Source organism: Agrilus planipennis, unplaced genomic scaffold (genome assembly GCF_000699045.2).
Source record: "Agrilus planipennis isolate EAB-ADULT unplaced genomic scaffold, Apla_2.0 scaffold177, whole genome shotgun sequence".
Classification (NCBI taxonomy): Eukaryota; Metazoa; Arthropoda; class Insecta; order Coleoptera; family Buprestidae; genus Agrilus; species Agrilus planipennis.
Window position 1 is genome coordinate 295,417 of NW_020438926.1, and position 17,337 is coordinate 312,753.

The following is a 17,337-nucleotide window of genomic DNA, read 5'->3' on the forward strand; positions in this document are numbered from 1 at the left end:
GGATTGCCTAATATGTATTTTACATTACAAATTATAGTTTAATTTATTGTACAAAAAATATAAATTACCACCCCATACTGCGTCTATAAGGAATAAATATAATTTAAAGTTGCAAATTCATCAATCTATTTCAAGAAAATCGGAATTATAGCTCAATTATAGCCTTTATTTTATATTGTCCCGGCGCCTCCACCAAAATTTTTAGTAAACTTTTAATGTTTCTTACTAATATTTGTGTATCTTCAGAAATGATTTACTTTTAACATTAAAACGGTAGTTTAGAAGAAAACTTAATAAAATACTCTTATTTAATAACGAAATATGTTTTTAGTAGTTCCAAATAAATGTGTAAGGGTTTTCATGTTTTGGAACAAATTATACAAAATGCCTTTAAAATATTGCTAATTAATTAATTATTTCTACATAATATTTTCTGGTTTATTGGAGAATAGTATTAAGTTTCAGGTAAATAGTTATTTCCGTGAGAAAAACCGTTTTTTAGTTTTCTTTGTAGTTACATTATCAGAGTTGTAACTTTTACTGTATGTTGGGTTGTCTATATATTATATTAGAAACAAGTTGAATTTATTGCAAAAATTAAAATACAAATTAGCATTCCTAACTGCATCTACATGAAGACAATATACATTACATCTATCAATCTACATCAATAAAACTAAATTTATAGCTCAATTATAGCCGTTACTTTAAAGTGTCCCTGCGCCTCCACCAAAATGTTCAATAATTTTTTTAATTATTGTTGTTGATAACGTTTGTGTATCTTCATGAACATCTTATTTACGACATTATTACGGTAGTTTACGAGATTAACCTTCCACAATGACCATCAACTGCTTGTACAATTAACTACTAATTAATAAAAATACTTAAAGCGAATTCTAAAAATTTCAACCAACATATTTGCTTGAAAATGAAAGTATCATGTTATACGACCATGTATTTTTGTTTTTTGAAATATTTTGAAATTTTATATATTATCTTTAAGGTTTAAGTACTTTAGAACTTTTTAATGTTCTTCTAAAAGATAAATATATTATTTTCATTAATGTTGTAATTACGTACTAGTATTAGAGATGTTTAAACGATTTCTTTTCGTGTTCCTCCCTAATACTTTAGTTAGTTACTCTGGTTACTCATTTATACTTAATATTAGCTACTTTTATCATTTAACACCCTCTTTTTGTGGTTTTTACGCCTCATTTACCACGTAAAATCTCTACTTATACATATAAAAGTTGCGTATTGCTGATTGTGTGCGTGGGAATCCCGCATACTTGTCCTTTTTCAAATTTATATTTGCCACTTCTTAAGGCCACTTGCTTTAACTGCACGTAGTCAATAGTGGTGTACCTTTACCCCTCGGGCGCGTGCTACCCCTATATAACAGTGTCAGTTTTCACAAGCGGCTTTTTGAACCGCAATCTTTATACACATACGTAGCCATAAACATGTACCACTGATGGGGTGACTCTCCGCACATGGTGGTTGTTTTATTATATGCTGGTAATTACCGATTAAAATCTGACCCTGTAGCTATATGTTGATTTTAATATGTTGTGACTCATAAACGTAGAGAACGTTGCTCTGGAAATGCTCTTTAACATTTTCTTTCAAATTTTATTATAAAAATAGTTTTTTTTGATAAATAATTAAATTTAAGATAAGATGAGACAGCAAAAACTCAGTAATAAATAATTTCCTCTCATTTGTTTATCAAAAAAATGATAGGTACATCAAAGCAAACCTTAATGATTAATTAGGTAAAGGTGTGCGGTTTTTTAATCACGAATATTATAAGAACCCAGTACATTTTAAGAAGAAACATTCCCTACTTTGTTTGAATTAATATTCTTTAGAAAACCCATTTCATAAGTGACGACCTTATTATATCTTATTCCTTGCTTTTATATTTTGTGGTACAAAATATTTGTAAGACATATTTTTATAACACACTGTATAAGCATTTTCTGCATGGCTAAATAGAAGTTTGTGTTAGTTACCAAGAAGAAAAAGAAAACATCAGAAATTTGAGGTTGTGTGTAAAGTAATGTCAGATTAATTCCTTTAACTTGTGAGTTTTTCGACTTTTTGAAAAGATAGAAATGGTTTTATAGAAAGCACAATGACTATAGCAGAATATATAACAAATTTATCAGATAATCCATATTTTGGAGCAGGATTTGGCTTGTTCAGCTTAGGAGCAAGTGCTGCTGTGTTGCGAAAAGGGTTGCAATATGCCACAATTTACCTCAGAAGACAATATATGATCACTTTAGAAGTTCCTTGTCGTGACAAATCTTACCAGTGGTTATTACAATGGATGACAAATAAAGGTGCTAAAGAAACGCAACATTTGAGTGTTGAAACTAGTTTTGAACAAAGAGACACTGGTCATGTAAAGACCAAGTATGACTTCATTCCAAGTGTGGGCACTCATTTCTTTAGGTACTGATAACATCGAGAAAGTCATAAATTAATAATTAACTGAAATATTCATTAAAAGATATGGCAGAACATGGATAAAAGTAGAGCGTACTAGAGAACAGCACACATTAGATCTACATATGGGGACACCATGGGAAACAGTGACACTCACTGCTCTTGGAAGAGACAAGGCGATTTATTTTGATATTCTAGAAGAAGGTAAGTAAAAGAAAAAGGTGAGAACTGCTACAGTATCTCATATAATGGTGTGTTAGCTAGACAAATGGCACTTAGACAACATGAAGGAAAAACAATTATGTACACCGCACTGGGGAGTGAATGGAGACCATTTGGCCATCCCAAACGACGTCGTCCACTCAATTCTGTGATATTAGATGAAGGGATTAGTAATAGAATTCTACAAGATTGTAGGGATTTCATAAGTAATCCACTGTGGTACACACAAAGGGGAATACCATACAGAAGAGGTAGAATAAGGATAAATGATAATGTTTTATATACATCCAATTATAACTTAATTGTCAATTAGGATATCTTTTATATGGGCCCCCTGGTTGTGGAAAATCTTCCTACATAACAGCTTTAGCAGGTGAACTTGAATTTGGCATTTGTGTGCTAAATCTCTCTGAGAGGGGCTTGAGTGATGACAGGCTGAACCATCTTCTTGCTGTGGCCCCTCAGCAAAGTATTATACTGTTAGAAGATGTTGATGCAGCCTTTGTATCAAGAGAAGACACTGTGCATCAAAAGGCAGCCTATGAGGGATTGAACAGGGTTACTTTTAGTGGTTTACTTAATTGTTTAGATGGAGTTGCTTCCACAGAAGCAAGAATTGTCTTTATGACTACTAATTACCTGGAGAGGTAAAGGTGTATTTTAAAAGTAATTTGGGAATGTGTTATTGTTTTTTTTTTATGTAGACTTGATCCTGCTTTAATAAGGCCGGGAAGGGTGGATTTAAAGGAGTACATTGGATGGTGTTCAAAATATCAGATTGAACAAATGTTTTTACGATTTTATGACGGAGAAAAGGCAAGGACTGCTGCTAAAGAATTTGCCAACAAAGTTGTAGCTTTTGGTAAAAACGTTAGTCCAGCTCAGATACAAGGATTTTTCATGTTTTACAAACAAGCCAATTGTGAGGAAGTTTTAAATAATGCCGATATGATTTGGAAATTATAATTAATTTATTAGTGTAGTTGTAACCAAATGTTTGTATTACATTTTGTTCTTTATTGTTCTTTTTTGTTTTTTTCCAATAAAAATCTTTATAAAATCGCATTTTAATTATTCCATTAATTATTAGTAGAGTATATTAAAATACATTTGTTTCCATTATAAATAAAATATAAAAATAAATGTAGGTGTATGTAAGGTTTATCTAGGAAAAGTTGCTGTTACTTTAGTTATATTAATTAGTTTTTAATAATAACAGCAATTGTTCTTAACAAACCCTTCTAATTACATAAAATTGGTACGTAATAAAATAAAAATATTAACATATCTATTAATATAAAAATAATATAGAGGTATTCTATTTCTTTTTTCCTTTTCCTTTTCCTTTGCCCTTCTTTTTCTTTCCGTAGGGACCAAGTTTCTTTTTTATCATCACGACTCTCCACCAGCACTGAATTGATATAGAGGCCTCGGTTATTCTTTCAAATCTTTCCCTTTCCAAACGTTTCTGTTCTCTATACACTAGCCACTCTTCAATGAATTTTTGGCGTTCTTCATACTTAAAAGAAAAAGATTAATAGGGAAAATCTTTATACAGACAATAACACTAATTCAATTAGATTGCTCTTTGCAGCATATATACGAAGGTTGTTTTAAGGGTCCACCACTATTAACAAAAAATTAATTAATTTGATTAATTTTGCTTCTAGTTTTTTATGTACACAAAGAAGTTTCTGCGATTTTATATATACATAATGCCTCGGCACTTAATCTCTTGAGTGCTTATTTATTCAAATTAGAACGTTAAGAGTAAACAATTAATAAACATGCAGTCAAGAAAGCAGCAATAGCTTAAAAATAGCGTGTATATTATTTATAAATTATCATTTACAAATTATTTATAGATGTTTTATAAATCAAGTGTAAAATGTGTTGCATAATTACAAGTAAGAAGAGGCGGAGTCAATTTTTGAAAAATAGAAAAGCTATTAAGTTATTAATAAAATAACAAAGTTGATTTTCCTTGAAAAGCAAAGTATCTGCATAAGTCAGGTCTAATTGACCAAATAAATCACCTGCCAATAATTTTGTGTCCATTTTTGCTTTTCAAAAATTCTTGTTAAAATTTTGTTTCGAAAAGTTTATAAAAATTAATTTAAAAGCGTTCTTGTTATTTAAATGGAAAATGAGTGTAGAACATACTTTCACATACATCTTATTTGTTAAAAACATATTAACTGCCCTGTTGTTTACTCGAACCATCGACAAAAAACACCGCAAAAACTAACTTGAATACCACGACGAATTGTGTAAACATGATAAGACTGCACAAAATGTATCGGCTTATAAAAGATTTTATAGTAAATATGTGGTTTAGGTTCGTGTTAAGACTGTAACTCCTTAAAACTTTTACTCAAAATAAGTGTTTTTCGCTTGTGTAATTGTGATTTTGCAATCAACATTTATTCATAAAAGTAGGTAGGTGTGCTTTTGATAGAATATAAAATAATTATGTCGATAGGTACCTTTTGTTTAATTTTTGCGTTTGCAATTTCTTGTTCTTCGATTTTTTCGTTAGTTACACTAATATCATAGTCTAATTGTTCCATTTCTCTATCATATCTCTCCATCCATTCCTCTACTTGTTTTTCGTAATCCTGAATTTATATTTATTTAAATCAATTACATCAAAAAGGTATCTATTGCAAGAATTTTATTAAGAAACTTTTTTTAGCAGAGCTTCTGTTATAAAAATTAAATTCTTGTGAAAAGTTAAGCGGATATTTGTCGTTTACGTTAATGATTCTACAATTTTCATAATAAGATTCTATAGGAAATCGACCTAATATTGTCACTGAAAATTAAACATAAACTGTACATTTTTTTGCTAAATAATACATTTCATGTTGCCTACATGATTTTTTGTAGAAACATTAGGTCGATTCACTTACCATTTTTCGTTTTTGATCAATATTAAATTATTGTTAAAAATTCGAACCTGTTCCAGTTCTGATAAAAACTTTTCAACTTCCTCGTGAACTTTTTCTTCTCTTTCCATTTCTACTGTCATTCTAGTAATCTTATCTTTAAGTTGATCTTCCTGTCGAGTTAAAATGAACGTATTTAATTGATTCCTTGATGTTTCCCACTTTTGCACGTAATGCATCTTGGTATTTTCGATTATCACTTGCAATCCAAGCGAATTTCTCATCTCTTGCGTTTCCTTCTTTATCTTATCAATTTCTTTAAGCGCATCTTTTTTCTCATTAACAAAAGACTTTTTGAGGTCGGAAATTTCTTTCTTAATTTGCAAATTTTCCTTCATAATTTGCGATCTCTTCTCTATATAATCTTTATATTGAGAGACTTTGTGGACGATTAAATCGAAGGAGTTCTTCTTCACGAGACTATTGCAGGCTTTTTTTAACAAATTTCTTACAAAACGGACGTCTTTGACAAATTTTGACAAATTTTGGCGCTCCAGGGAGTCTTCTAGACGTTCTAGAGTAACTGTGTCATATATTTCTCCGGGAACTTCATCCGTTTTTTTCTGACTTTCTATCGCATTGTCTTCGCCTTCATGGTCTTCATCTTCATCTTCTTCTTCTTCCTCTTCCTCTTCCTCTTCTTCCTTTACTCGGGGAAGCTGCCCCACATTAATTATAAGGTCCAATTTGTTGACAGTATCATCTAATACACAGGCAAACGCTTCGGCAATTAGTCGGGGTAAAACGTGGACATCCGATCGTTTCGAAACCGGTGGAGCATCTACCTCTTTGAAACTTTCATCTGACAGTAAATTGATGATATGATCGGGATCTAGTACTAAAAATGAATCGATGTTAACGACTGAGTCTATTTTGCCTGTTTTAGAACGCATCGTTTATCTTCTCAATCGATAGTAAAACATACAACTTTATTTCGAATGTGACTTTTTATATATGATTATTGACATTTCCAAAGTTTACTCGAAGACTTACATAAATGCTTCAATTACAAAAGTCTCGAAATTATTAGTCATTTCGTCACCTTACAACAAGCTTGTTGCAGTGTATAAAATTGGCTTCAATCATTTTAAAGACCGAAATTATGAACATCAAAATTTGAAAATTGGTTGAAAAGAACCCGAATGTATGAATCATTACGTTTAATTTCGCAAAATCACATAGGTATAACACGTCCCCTCATGACACCCTACCGCGTGATACAATTCATATTTAAATTGACTGAAATTAATAATTTTGGGCGCCCAGAATTGAAAATGGTCCCAAACTTATGAATCATCTATTATCATTTCCCAAAAACGTATTTGTAATCAGGATAGATTCAAAAAAATCAGAACAAGCCGAAATTTTGCACATTTATATCTACTTATTACGCAAAATTTTTCGTTAATTTTGTTTATAGTAGAAATTATATAGTCGGGGTTACAAAGATTTCTGCTTAGTATTAATGTTAACTTTTGGTCCCTTTTGAATGAAGAAACTCGTACAAAAAACTGAAAGCTTTGAGTCCTTTTATTAATTAGTAATTAATTGTACATGTACGAAGCATTAAACTTGACATTTGTTGATGGTCGTTTTGGACGGTTAATATTGTAAAGTATCCTTTAAGTGCTGAATGTAAGTAATGTAAGGATATCAGCAATTACTTATTAAAAAATTTTATTGAAAATATTTTGGTGGATGCGCCGGGTTAATTTAAAACGAGAAGGTTATAATTTTAGTTTTATTGGAATAGATTGATGGACTTTTATCTTTAAAGTATATTTTTCAAGTTTGACAATTACAAATTACAACAAATATCTATAAAATTTATTAATAAACAGTAGAATACTTATACTAAAACAACAATAACACAAATAAAATATATCTACACTTACTACACATAGAAAGACCACCGCTAATATGCGTACCTACACGTGCATCCCCAAATGTCTATTTCTTTTTACCTTTACCCTTTTTCTTCTTCCCGTAGGGACCAAGCTTCTTTTTGATCATAACTGTCCTCCACCAGCACTGTATTGTCATAGCAGCTTCGAAAATCCTTTCGTACCTTTCCCTTTCTAATCTTTTCTTTTCTCTGTATTCTAACCATTCTTCAATAAATCTTTGCCGTTCCTCATACTGTATAAGAAAGTTATTTACTATTTTTACGTCAATCATTGCCCAAAAGGAAATCGTACAGGTGGTGACATGTTCTTAAAATATTTTTTTTGCAGTAGTAATTTAAAAAAGGGGAAAGAGCGAATAGGTGACGAAAAATTAGAAGAAGTAACTGATGATTTTCGGTATTTAGGAAATCAAATAAGTCAGGATGGAAGGAATAGTAAGGACATGAAACTCGTGAACGGTTAATTTAGAAATTTGAAAAATATTGTTAAAAATTTGTTTGAAGCGTGACACTGTACGGGTTAGAAGAGGGTAAGAAAATGTCAGAAGCGTTCGAAATGTGGTGTTACAGGCGAATGATGAGGAAACCGTGGATAGAAAAGACTCTACGGAAGGTCTAGTCAGAGACATATTAGAAGCAGAAACAGAAAATAGTTAAGGATGTGGGATGTTCTAGTTTCAAGGAAATACGAAGATTAGCTCAGTATAGGAAAGGGTGGAGGTGCGTGTCCTATCGGTCCTAGAACTGACGGCCTTATGATAATGATGACGCATTTAAAAATTATATTAATCGACCTCTGTGTTAGGTACTTACCTTATTCTTTATTTCCGCATTCTTTTTCTCTTGATCTTCTATTTTTTCGTTAGTTACAGAAATGTCTAGGTCTAATTGTTCCATTTCTGTGTCATACCGGCGAATCCATTCGTCAATCTGCTCTTCATATTCCTAAGAGCATTTAATATTAATAGGCGTTATAATGATTTAGTTGAAATTTAATAGTGGTTAATACTAAATGTTAATGCGAAAATTCAATTAATTTTTGTTCGCTATAAATTACCTCAAGTTAATTAGAAAAAATTGAATGAATTTTCACATCAATATTTATAATACGAGATTAGTTAAAATTGCCGTATTAACCTTCTGCTGTTCGTTTATAAATTTTTCAATCTCGTCATGTACCCGATTTTCTCTCTCCATTTCTCTTTCCATAGTATTGATAATATTACGAAGTTTTGTTTCATCGTTAATTAAAATCGTATAGTTCAGTTCCTGCCGGGAAGCTTGCCATTTCGATACGTATCTCATTTTTGCATTTTTGGTAAGCGTGTCTTGCATAATTTCCTCTCCAATTTTCATGGCTTCCCTTCTTAAGTTTTGAAAATCGACAACCGACAAACGAGTCTCTTCCTCAGACTTCCTTTTGAACTCGGCAATTTCCTGTTTGTATTGTTCCAATTCCTTCAGGAGATCGTTTCTTTCGTCGCGTTTATGTTTGTACTCGCTTACTTCGGTCACCAGGTAGTCGAAGCTGTTGGTTTCTAACAGACTTTTCGTCGTTTCGTCTAAAGTTTTTTTAACGAAATACACGTCTCTTTGGAATTTTATTATCTTTTCGTATTCCAGCATTTCTTGGATAGGTTTCAATGTTTTGTGGTCGAATACCACTTCTTCGCCTTCTGTTACTTCGTCGGCGGTTTTATTACTCTCGATTTTTGGAATGCCATCGAAATTGAGGATGAGAGATAGTTTTTTGGCTGCTTCGTCCAAGACGCACGCGAATGCCATTGCCATAAGACGTGGCAGAACGTAAACAGGTTCATTATTGATAAAGGATTCTGATACTTCCGAGTTTTTACCCGATTGAGATATCGATGATACTGATAAATTGAAATTGTCATCCATGACGAGAAACTCTTCGGAATATACAGCAGATTGTTTACCTAACGGCATGATGTTACTTTTTCTTCGTCTTATTCTTCACCAAAATTTTCTTTCCATATATAAGTAAATATATATATATCGAACAAAACAATGTAACGCATTGACAAACAAATCAGTCGAAAAAATTAATCGAAATAAATAATTATTTCTAACGTTAAGTTGTCATATTCACATTTGTTTTTAGATGTTTTGATTTTAAAACCTTTTACTGTAACATAACCAGCTCAGAGAAATTTCAGTTTTCATTTCTTATCCTTATTTTAAAAATAAATAAAAGCAATAGGTATTTATAGGTTTTTGTAAGATACGCTTTTAAAAATATAAATAAACTAACATTTTTAACTTGAAAAACCTACCCTTGATGAAGCCGTTCACTAAAAGGCGAAATGACGGTGAAACTTTATTAGACTGAATGTAGGTACATGTTTCAAATGAACTGTTATTGTAGGCAGTATTTTACAATCAACGATTGTTTTGACATTATTTTTAATTCTTCAGCTTATTTTTTCTTCCCTTTCTTCCCGTAGGGACCTAGTTTGTTCCGCACCATAATACCCCTCCACCAGCTTTGTATCACAATTGCAGCTTCCATGATTGCCTGTCTCCTCTCCAGTTCTTTACGCTTTTTCTCCTTGTACGCGGCCCATTTTTCCACGAATTTTCTATGTTCTTCGTACTAACAAATTGGAAATTGAATATTATACTTTTTCATGTTATTTAAAGTCCATTTATTAATTTTTTAATTACCGTATTTTTAACTTCTGCATATTTTAATTGTTGCGATTCAATTTTTTCTTTGATAACTTGTATATCCATGTCCAATTGTTCTATTTCAGTGTCGTACCGTTCCATCCACTCCAGGATCTTGTCTTCATACTCCTAGAGGCACATGTAAGTCAACTTTTGTAATAATTATGTTTAGATATAATTTTATCAGTTGTAAGAACATTATTATTATTAATGTATTATTTATTTAAATGCTTTCGATGATAAATGTTGGAAGGAACTGTTAAAAAATAATATTAAATTTTGGTATTCAACGCCTACATAATTAATACCTCCTGTGTCTGAGAAATGTAGGTTTCTATTTCCTTATTGATTCGTTTTTCCCGTTCAATTTCCGTGTTTAAAGTTTTTATTTTGTTGAGATAATTTTCCTCGGTCGTGTCAATGATGAAATTGTTTAGTTCAGTTCGTGAATTTTCCCATTTCGACACGTAGCGCATTTTTACTCCATTTTCGAAAATGGTATTTTCGATCTCATCTTTGATTTTGCCGATTTCTTCTGATTTTTCTTGAATTTCTCGTTCTGCCTCACTTTTTTCTATGTCAAATGCTTTTTGCAAATTCTCGAGCTTTTCTCTATTCTCTCTCGCAGATTCTAGGAAGTTCTTTTCTTGGACTCGCTTCGTTTGGTATTCGTTTATTTTATCGACGAGGCAATCGAAATTGTTTAAAGTAGCCAAGTTATTGATCGTTTGTTCCAAAATATCCCTGACCAAATGGACATCTTTCTGGAATTTGAGTAGTTTTTGGTACTGAAGGGCTTCTTCAGCTGGCGCTAGTATTTCTGGATCGAAAATGTTACCACTTCCGATGTGCCTTTTCAACTCTTCCAGTGTTTCATCTATCTTTCCTTCCTCATTTTTCTTCCGGATTCTCGGTAGTCCTGCCATGTTACTGATGGTTCCTAATTGATCGACGGTGTCTTCCAGGACGCAAGCAAAAGCCACTGCCAGAATTTGGGGTAAATTCGTGTCCTCCTTGTCTACAGTTTCTTGTAGCTGATCGTCAGAAACGTCCAATGTCGTTGATTCATCCTGGACTTGAATGTCCACAATAAATGGTTCGTCATCATCGTCCTCATCGTCATCGAATTCAATTTCAAGACCCCGTCTACCATACATATCGGCGATATTTTCAAATTATTAAAAAAAATAACAAAAAAAATATTTTAGATAAGTGACGTAAATTTTAGAACGTCAGTTTTCATATCGATCAAACAAGTAGGTATTTATGAAGCATTTCTCAAACTAAAATTAATTTTATACCCTTTACGACTGTAGGGATTATTAAATACGTATTTATTAGTAGGAGCCAATTTATCACTTTGTTGAAATCATTCATTATTCTTTATCTCTATTAGCTTTTTCTTCGTTAATTTTAAAGGAACTTAAAAGTGAGTTATTCTATCTTTTGGTTTATTTCAAACTAAAGTAATATTATATTTTAAATCCTGTACAGCGGTTCTAATAAAATGCGCTAAATACTAAACGATAATAATTAAGTAATTTGTTAAATATAGGATATATAGCATTTATAGATGCAGACGCTGTTTTAAAATAGTAAATTAATCTTTTTATTAAGACGGGTGCACTTAAAAAAGATTTTATTTAAGCAAATGTCCGGTACTTTCCCCATTAACAGTAAAACTATATACAGACATATTTAAGTTAAGTTATATTTTGTTGCAAATGCAAGTGATGCTTATTATTTAAATTTGCAGTTGTAATTATGCCAAAAATTTTAAAAATACGTTCATAAATAATGTGTTGAAAACAAATTGAAAAACTTTTATTTTTTAAATTTTAAATTTAGGTGCAATCAATCATTGTAGGTCAAATAAACCCACCTGTTGCACCCTCTGATGGTAACTTCTCAAAGTATTTTATTGTTATCCTAACCTCATTCAAAATTGAAATCATAACACTGTGGTAATTTTAAGACTGTTATTGTAATTTGTAACTGTTTTTAAAAGTATTTTATTAAATTAGTCAATATGTCAGTACCTTTGTAATTATCGTGCTTTTTAAAATTTAATTTACAATTATTACAGCCACTTAAAGTGATAAGATAATGTTTTAACCTGAATAATTTTAAGATAAACGCCCTCCAATTAATGTGAATACTCAATAAATAATTAACCACAGTAATGCTTTTTGTGTGAAATACTGCAAAATATAACAACTGAAACGTGCAGAATGTCCCAACTGTTGGATAAATTACGTAAATTTGATGCCTATCCAAAAACATTGGAAGACTTTAGAATTAAAACATATGGAGGGGCAGCAGGTGATTATTTCAACTCTGACTTAGAATATGACGTTTAAAATGCTTCTTTTAGTGACCATTATCAGTGTTACAATTATTATTTTATTGTTTTGGACTGAGCTCAATGACTATTTAAAGCCTAATGTAAGAGAAGATTTGTTTGTGGATACTTCAAGAAATCCCAATCTCCAAATCAATTTGGACATTGTAGTCCCTGGTATCTCATGTAGCTGTATGTAATATAGTTACAGTGTATTAAAACCTTTTCTGTAATATACTTTCATTTAAGTTTTATCTCTTGATGCAATGGATTCATCTGGAGAACAACATTTACAAATTCAACACAATATTTATAAACGTAGATTAGATTTAAAAGGGAATCCTATTCAGGAACCTGTTAAGGAAGAAATTACAGTTCGGGTTAAAGAGGAAACTACAATAGTAAGTTTCCTGACAATATCAGAGTTTATTTGTTGTAAGAAAATTATTTTCAGAAAGCTACAAATGAATCTGTAAAATGTGGCAGTTGTTATGGTGCAAAAGAGGGGTAGATATTTATTTATTTGATGAATTAAAGTAGTCTCTACTATAAATATCATTGTAGTTGTTGTAATACGTGTAGCGAAGTAAGGGAGGCTTACAGGGAAAAACGTTGGGCTTTCCCAGAAAATCCGGAATCTATTGAGCAGTGTAAAGGCGAAAATGCAAGCGAAGTAACAAAAGAGGCCTTAAACGAAGGCTGCCAAATTTATGGCACTTTAGTAGTCAACAGAGTCGCTGGAAGGTTTCATATTGCGCCCGGTAGCAGTTTTAGTATTAACCACATACACGTCCACAACATACAGCCATTGGCTTCGTCGTCTTTTAATGCAAGCCACAAAATAAATAGTTTAACATTCGGCACTAATATTGATGGTCAAGCTCATGATCCCCTGAAAAATACATTTGCCATTGCTAAGGAAGGTGAGCACATTATTTTAAGCTATTACATTTTACTCTCTCCCTTACTTTATTGGTGTTCTCAACAGAAACTTCTTTTGTCATTTTTCATTAGCTTGAATCCCTTAATAACAATTGGTAATTAATTTCATGAAACAATTTAGCTTTGTTGTAACACATTAAAGGGCTAATATTGCATGCATTTGTTAGTTACAATAGGGGTAATGAGTGAAACTTCTAGCTTTCCAAAAACACATGCTCAACTTGAACAAATTTTATTGGTTTTACTTACATAACTAACAAAAGAAAAGGCTTGAAAAATTCATTCACCCACATGCTCCATTCAGTTGCATTTCAGTCTATATCAAGTACACTACATTTAACTACAAATTAAGTTTTAATGTGCACATTGAATTTTATTTGTCTTATTAACATGATTCAAACTTCTTAAATTATCCTGTAAAGTGATGATAGGTAATTTACATTGTTTGTATGTAGTTCTTAATTTAAATTTTTTACTCTGATACTGCTAACACCGTAACCCAGATCCAATGGCCAAAAATGTTCCAAAGGAGCCTCCACCTTGAAGCATGACCTTTCCTACTGTGTTAACAAGTTCTTTGCCTCTTAATCCGCTCCTAAAAAGAATTACTTATTGTTAAGTTACTTTCTTTATAACATGACATCAATTTTCACAAGTTCGTTCTAACCTCAAAGCTGAAAATCCTCCAAATATTGCCCCGCTAGCCATACCGACACAAAATCCGAGCATAAAACCCATTTTCATTCGATCAAAACAGGAAGGTCCTTGTTGATGATAAACTCCACCAGGAACAGTGGGCATATTGGGCTTTTTTAATTTTTAACCTAAAATTTGGAATAACACTTTTTCACGATTGATATCGATTAAGGGTGATAACAAAAATTGTTTTACACTGAACTTACTTTGATGTCTCAAAACTGCAAAAAATTAAATTCAATATTGGAAAGTATTAGGAAAATTATAAACACTCGATTTGTTACTTTACACCCTCGTTTTTTATGTACAATTTTGAGATTTTGACATTTGCCATGAAGGTCGTACAAAAAGCATAGGCGTAACACAGGGGAGTTAGTTATTAATGAATTAACCATTACATAAATTGTTTAACATTATTTTATCTTCTTTAAATGGTTCAGGTGCTCATTTAAATTAAATTTTAGGTGCAACTATGTTTCAGTACTACATAAAAATAGTTCCAACGCAATATGTTAAAAAAGACGGTTCAATAATTTGGTCTAATCAGTATTCCGTCACGAAACATCACAAGGTAATTTCTGTAATGTCTGGAGAATCAGGAATGCCAGGCGCTTTTTTTGAGTATGAACTCTCACCCCTCATGGTAAAATATACCGAAAATGAACGCTCTTTTGGTCATTTCATGACGAATTTATGCGCAATTATAGGCGGAGTTTATACAGTAGCGGGGCTCATAGATTCTTTATTTTATAATTCCATGAGAATTTTAAAGAAAATTGAATTAGGCAAATTACATTGATGTGAATAATTTATGTAGTAGTATTTATTTTCAACTATTATGTGGGTTTTATAAAAAAAAGGTCTAAAATTACTTATTTTAATATGGTCAGTTGTTTTAAATGAAGTATTACAGTTGTTTCGATTATAGATAATTAATTTTTTATTGATAACTTTTCAATTTTTACTTGAAAATAATTGGGTTGCCAATCGTTAGGCATCTCTATATTATATTACCTTATTAACTAAAAATCCTGATAAAAGACGTCTCTAAAGCAATTTTAAATTTTATCTATCAATTGGCGTGTAACTGTTATTAAATAAATATTATCATTTAATTATTTAAATGTAACTGTGATTGATGGGTTTTTTTATATCGCTGTGATTCCTAAATATCTTTTATATTTGATTGTGATTTTCCTTAAATCCCATAAAATAAAATTTGTACTTGACTGTGATGCTGAATTTAATTTTTATGGGCTTTATTAAACAATTTTATTTTACATCTAATACTATAGAAACATTATAATGTTTTCAGAAAGATATTAAAAGAGTGAACAGACGTTTTAGCAACTTTATCACAGAAATCAGCATCTGAACCTCCAGCTAATGATACAAGTGCAACATAATTTGGCTCCCTAGGATTATATTGGGCTTTTCCTAATGTTTCTAGATATGTGTGCCTCTCTTTTATTCTAAATTCCCTGAAAGTCAAAATTTCTGGTACTTTCAGAATCATATCATGAGAGATGCCCATAGTTTTGTGAATAAACTCAAAAGTTTTAAGGACTCCATTCTGATCTGAAAAGTAGATGTTTTGTTAATATGTACTTGATTAACATTGATTATATTTCACCTTTCATAAAAATTTTTGGTGTACTTAGGAGAAGTGATTTAACTTCATCTTCATCAAAACCCATTTCTTCTTTAATGGCAAAAGTATTTGCTTTAATCTGTCTCAAATTGTAAGTAATCAATTTAGGACTTATGGTTGCTAGTGTTCTAACTTCATTGCCTTTTAATGTGTAGTTTTGTTGAAAAAATCCAAGTCTTTTGTCAATTCTCTCAATACTGAAACATTTAATAATCTCTAAGTATACATATGTAAGAATATAGTTGAAATTGTACCTAAAGTTAAGCCAGAAAGGATTTAAAGTCACTATTCTAAGTATCATTTCCTTTGTGAACTTCTTGGAAAATAGATAATTGATTCGTGCTTCCATATTCTCTAAATCTTCTTTGAAGATGAATGGATTTTTAGTAATGAAATGACCTATTTCATTAATGGGTACACCAAATTCATGTAAAAAGGTAACAAGTGGTTTAACATTCTTCTCAAAATCTAATTTCAGAATTAAGGGAACAACTGTTACTTTCTTTTCTAATTTGTACAAGTTAACACCCAACTTTAACAATTCCTGTAGGGTTTCTGATTTATTGACGTAGGCAGCGAAGTTAAATGTAGGCATAAAATAGGGTGATATCTCAGATAAGTCCTCAGTACACTTCTCCAAAGGAGACTTTTTCATAGGAGTATCATTTTGAGGATTAACAAGCTCTAGTTCGGTTGCTTCTATGCCATTGTCTGGTACCCTTTTTTGAATTACTGCTGACAAACATCTAAAGAAGGTATGAAAGTGATTTGTAGTTGCAAATTGCACTTTTTTTATTAACATTTTGTAAAATAAAACACATAAATTGTTATTTCTACTCAAAGCTAACCTAGAAACTTCAAACTACTTCTAACGTCAAATTTGCTCATTGAATATTCGTATAACCAGTGGTATATCTATAGTATTTTAATTCTAATTTTTTTGAAATTCGGTTCATAGGTTTATTTCCATTTTTGCTGCATATTTGCAGAAAAAAGATTGGGAGTAAAGGGTAAAATATTTATATAATAAAAAGAAAACAAATACATATACAGAACAAATTATTTATTTACCAATTACTTAGATGTAGCAATTAAATATAAGAAAGGTACATTCCTTCTTGATGATTAGTTTGTCAAAGACCCATTCTCTTCTAAACTAGTCGATAGATTTTCTGCGTTTAAAAATGACAGCATTTTCCAGAATGTTTAAGCTTTATTCTTACTTTTAAAAAATAAACTACTGATTATTCCCGCTAATTGAAATTTATATGGCGGTCGTACGCAGTTGTTAATTGGGTTGCCTAAACATGTTAGTACTAAGGTTGTTTTTATTAAGAAAAACTATTTTGTTGTATTATTTCAGAAACGTTAAATAATTCAGTAACTATATATTATATTTTTTCATTATCTTAATAGTAAAAATGATTCTTGTCGTTTTTAAAATTCTCTTGTATTGTAGAGAAAGTTATCTAGTAAACAT

The 17,337-nt window shown here is 31.1% G+C and overlaps 7 protein-coding genes across 7 annotated transcripts; 2 read left to right on the forward strand and 5 right to left on the reverse strand.

Moving 5' to 3' along the window:
• Positions 1–2,033: 2,033 nt before the first annotated feature.
• Positions 2,034–3,752, forward strand: LOC108740721 (mitochondrial chaperone BCS1). The gene is made up of 5 exons (XM_018475161.2): positions 2,034–2,466; positions 2,525–2,664; positions 2,721–2,933; positions 2,996–3,329; positions 3,387–3,752. The coding sequence occupies exons 1-5, from the start codon at positions 2,144–2,146 to the stop codon at positions 3,646–3,648; spliced, it is 1,272 nt and encodes a 423-aa protein (XP_018330663.1). The 5' UTR covers positions 2,034–2,143; the 3' UTR covers positions 3,649–3,752.
• A 246-nt stretch (positions 3,753–3,998) lies between these two features.
• On the reverse strand, positions 3,999–6,615 carry LOC108740722 (dynein regulatory complex protein 9-like). The gene is made up of 3 exons (XM_018475162.2): positions 5,642–6,615; positions 5,169–5,300; positions 3,999–4,201 (listed from the first exon to the last, which is right to left on the reverse strand). The coding sequence occupies exons 1-3, from the start codon at positions 6,521–6,523 to the stop codon at positions 4,001–4,003; spliced, it is 1,215 nt and encodes a 404-aa protein (XP_018330664.1). The 5' UTR covers positions 6,524–6,615; the 3' UTR covers positions 3,999–4,000.
• Positions 6,616–7,505: 890 nt separating this feature from the next.
• Positions 7,506–9,636, reverse strand: LOC108740669 (dynein regulatory complex protein 9-like). The gene is made up of 3 exons (XM_018475071.1): positions 8,674–9,636; positions 8,350–8,481; positions 7,506–7,769 (listed from the first exon to the last, which is right to left on the reverse strand). Exons 1-3 carry the CDS (start codon positions 9,484–9,486, stop codon positions 7,581–7,583), a joined length of 1,134 nt encoding a protein of 377 aa, XP_018330573.1. The 5' UTR covers positions 9,487–9,636; the 3' UTR covers positions 7,506–7,580.
• A 222-nt stretch (positions 9,637–9,858) lies between these two features.
• On the reverse strand, positions 9,859–11,578 carry LOC112904312 (dynein regulatory complex protein 9-like). The gene is made up of 3 exons (XM_025974030.1): positions 10,536–11,578; positions 10,225–10,356; positions 9,859–10,153 (listed from the first exon to the last, which is right to left on the reverse strand). The coding sequence occupies exons 1-3, from the start codon at positions 11,382–11,384 to the stop codon at positions 9,977–9,979; spliced, it is 1,158 nt and encodes a 385-aa protein (XP_025829815.1). The 5' UTR covers positions 11,385–11,578; the 3' UTR covers positions 9,859–9,976.
• A 576-nt stretch (positions 11,579–12,154) lies between these two features.
• Positions 12,155–15,441, forward strand: LOC108740719 (endoplasmic reticulum-Golgi intermediate compartment protein 3). The gene is made up of 6 exons (XM_018475159.2): positions 12,155–12,549; positions 12,602–12,760; positions 12,818–12,969; positions 13,023–13,075; positions 13,133–13,491; positions 14,671–15,441. Exons 1-6 carry the CDS (start codon positions 12,459–12,461, stop codon positions 15,003–15,005), a joined length of 1,149 nt encoding a protein of 382 aa, XP_018330661.1. The 5' UTR covers positions 12,155–12,458; the 3' UTR covers positions 15,006–15,441.
• On the reverse strand, positions 13,727–14,626 carry LOC108740720 (reactive oxygen species modulator 1). The gene is made up of 3 exons (XM_018475160.2): positions 14,413–14,626; positions 14,178–14,334; positions 13,727–14,105 (listed from the first exon to the last, which is right to left on the reverse strand). Exons 2-3 carry the CDS (start codon positions 14,309–14,311, stop codon positions 13,997–13,999), a joined length of 243 nt encoding a protein of 80 aa, XP_018330662.1. The 5' UTR covers positions 14,312–14,334; positions 14,413–14,626; the 3' UTR covers positions 13,727–13,996.
• LOC108740667 (transcription termination factor 3, mitochondrial) lies at positions 15,440–16,750 on the reverse strand. Its single transcript, XM_025974052.1, has 3 exons — positions 16,112–16,750; positions 15,840–16,054; positions 15,440–15,784 (listed from the first exon to the last, which is right to left on the reverse strand). Exons 1-3 carry the CDS (start codon positions 16,657–16,659, stop codon positions 15,507–15,509), a joined length of 1,041 nt encoding a protein of 346 aa, XP_025829837.1. The 5' UTR covers positions 16,660–16,750; the 3' UTR covers positions 15,440–15,506.
• Between the last annotated feature and the right edge of the window lie 587 nt (positions 16,751–17,337).

Excerpts from the sequence above, each read along its gene's own strand:
- LOC108740721 (XM_018475161.2), top strand. The coding sequence starts at position 2,144 with ATGACTATAGCAGAATATATAACAAATTTATCAGATAATCCATATTTT. Across the intron at positions 2,467-2,524 it reads GTGGGCACTCATTTCTTTAG|ATATGGCAGAACATGGATAA; the intron begins GTACTGATAACA and ends ATTCATTAAAAG. Across the intron at positions 2,665-2,720 it reads TTTTGATATTCTAGAAGAAG|CTAGACAAATGGCACTTAGA; the intron begins GTAAGTAAAAGA and ends ATGGTGTGTTAG.
- LOC108740722 (XM_018475162.2), bottom strand. The coding sequence starts at position 6,523 with ATGCGTTCTAAAACAGGCAAAATAGACTCAGTCGTTAACATCGATTCA. Across the intron at positions 5,301-5,641 it reads TTTTATCAGAACTGGAACAG|GATTACGAAAAACAAGTAGA; the intron begins GTTCGAATTTTT and ends ATATAAATTCAG. Across the intron at positions 4,202-5,168 it reads ACGCAAAAATTAAACAAAAG|TATGAAGAACGCCAAAAATT; the intron begins GTACCTATCGAC and ends TTTTCTTTTAAG.
- LOC108740669 (XM_018475071.1), bottom strand. The coding sequence starts at position 9,486 with ATGCCGTTAGGTAAACAATCTGCTGTATATTCCGAAGAGTTTCTCGTC. Across the intron at positions 8,482-8,673 it reads TTATAAACGAACAGCAGAAG|GAATATGAAGAGCAGATTGA; the intron begins GTTAATACGGCA and ends AAATGCTCTTAG. Across the intron at positions 7,770-8,349 it reads ATGCGGAAATAAAGAATAAG|TATGAGGAACGGCAAAGATT; the intron begins GTAAGTACCTAA and ends TTTCTTATACAG.
- LOC112904312 (XM_025974030.1), bottom strand. The coding sequence starts at position 11,384 with ATGTATGGTAGACGGGGTCTTGAAATTGAATTCGATGACGATGAGGAC. Across the intron at positions 10,357-10,535 it reads ACATTTCTCAGACACAGGAG|GAGTATGAAGACAAGATCCT; the intron begins GTATTAATTATG and ends ATGTGCCTCTAG. Across the intron at positions 10,154-10,224 it reads ATGCAGAAGTTAAAAATACG|TACGAAGAACATAGAAAATT; the intron begins GTAATTAAAAAA and ends CCAATTTGTTAG.
- LOC108740719 (XM_018475159.2), top strand. The coding sequence starts at position 12,459 with ATGTCCCAACTGTTGGATAAATTACGTAAATTTGATGCCTATCCAAAA. Across the intron at positions 12,550-12,601 it reads AACATATGGAGGGGCAGCAG|TGACCATTATCAGTGTTACA; the intron begins GTGATTATTTCA and ends TGCTTCTTTTAG. Across the intron at positions 13,492-14,670 it reads ATTTGCCATTGCTAAGGAAG|GTGCAACTATGTTTCAGTAC; the intron begins GTGAGCACATTA and ends ATTAAATTTTAG.
- LOC108740720 (XM_018475160.2), bottom strand. The coding sequence starts at position 14,311 with ATGCCCACTGTTCCTGGTGGAGTTTATCATCAACAAGGACCTTCCTGT. Across the intron at positions 14,106-14,177 it reads GGAGGATTTTCAGCTTTGAG|GAGCGGATTAAGAGGCAAAG; the intron begins GTTAGAACGAAC and ends AATTCTTTTTAG.
- LOC108740667 (XM_025974052.1), bottom strand. The coding sequence starts at position 16,659 with ATGTTAATAAAAAAAGTGCAATTTGCAACTACAAATCACTTTCATACC. Across the intron at positions 16,055-16,111 it reads CCTTTCTGGCTTAACTTTAG|TATTGAGAGAATTGACAAAA; the intron begins GTACAATTTCAA and ends TAAATGTTTCAG. Across the intron at positions 15,785-15,839 it reads ACCAAAAATTTTTATGAAAG|ATCAGAATGGAGTCCTTAAA; the intron begins GTGAAATATAAT and ends TCTACTTTTCAG.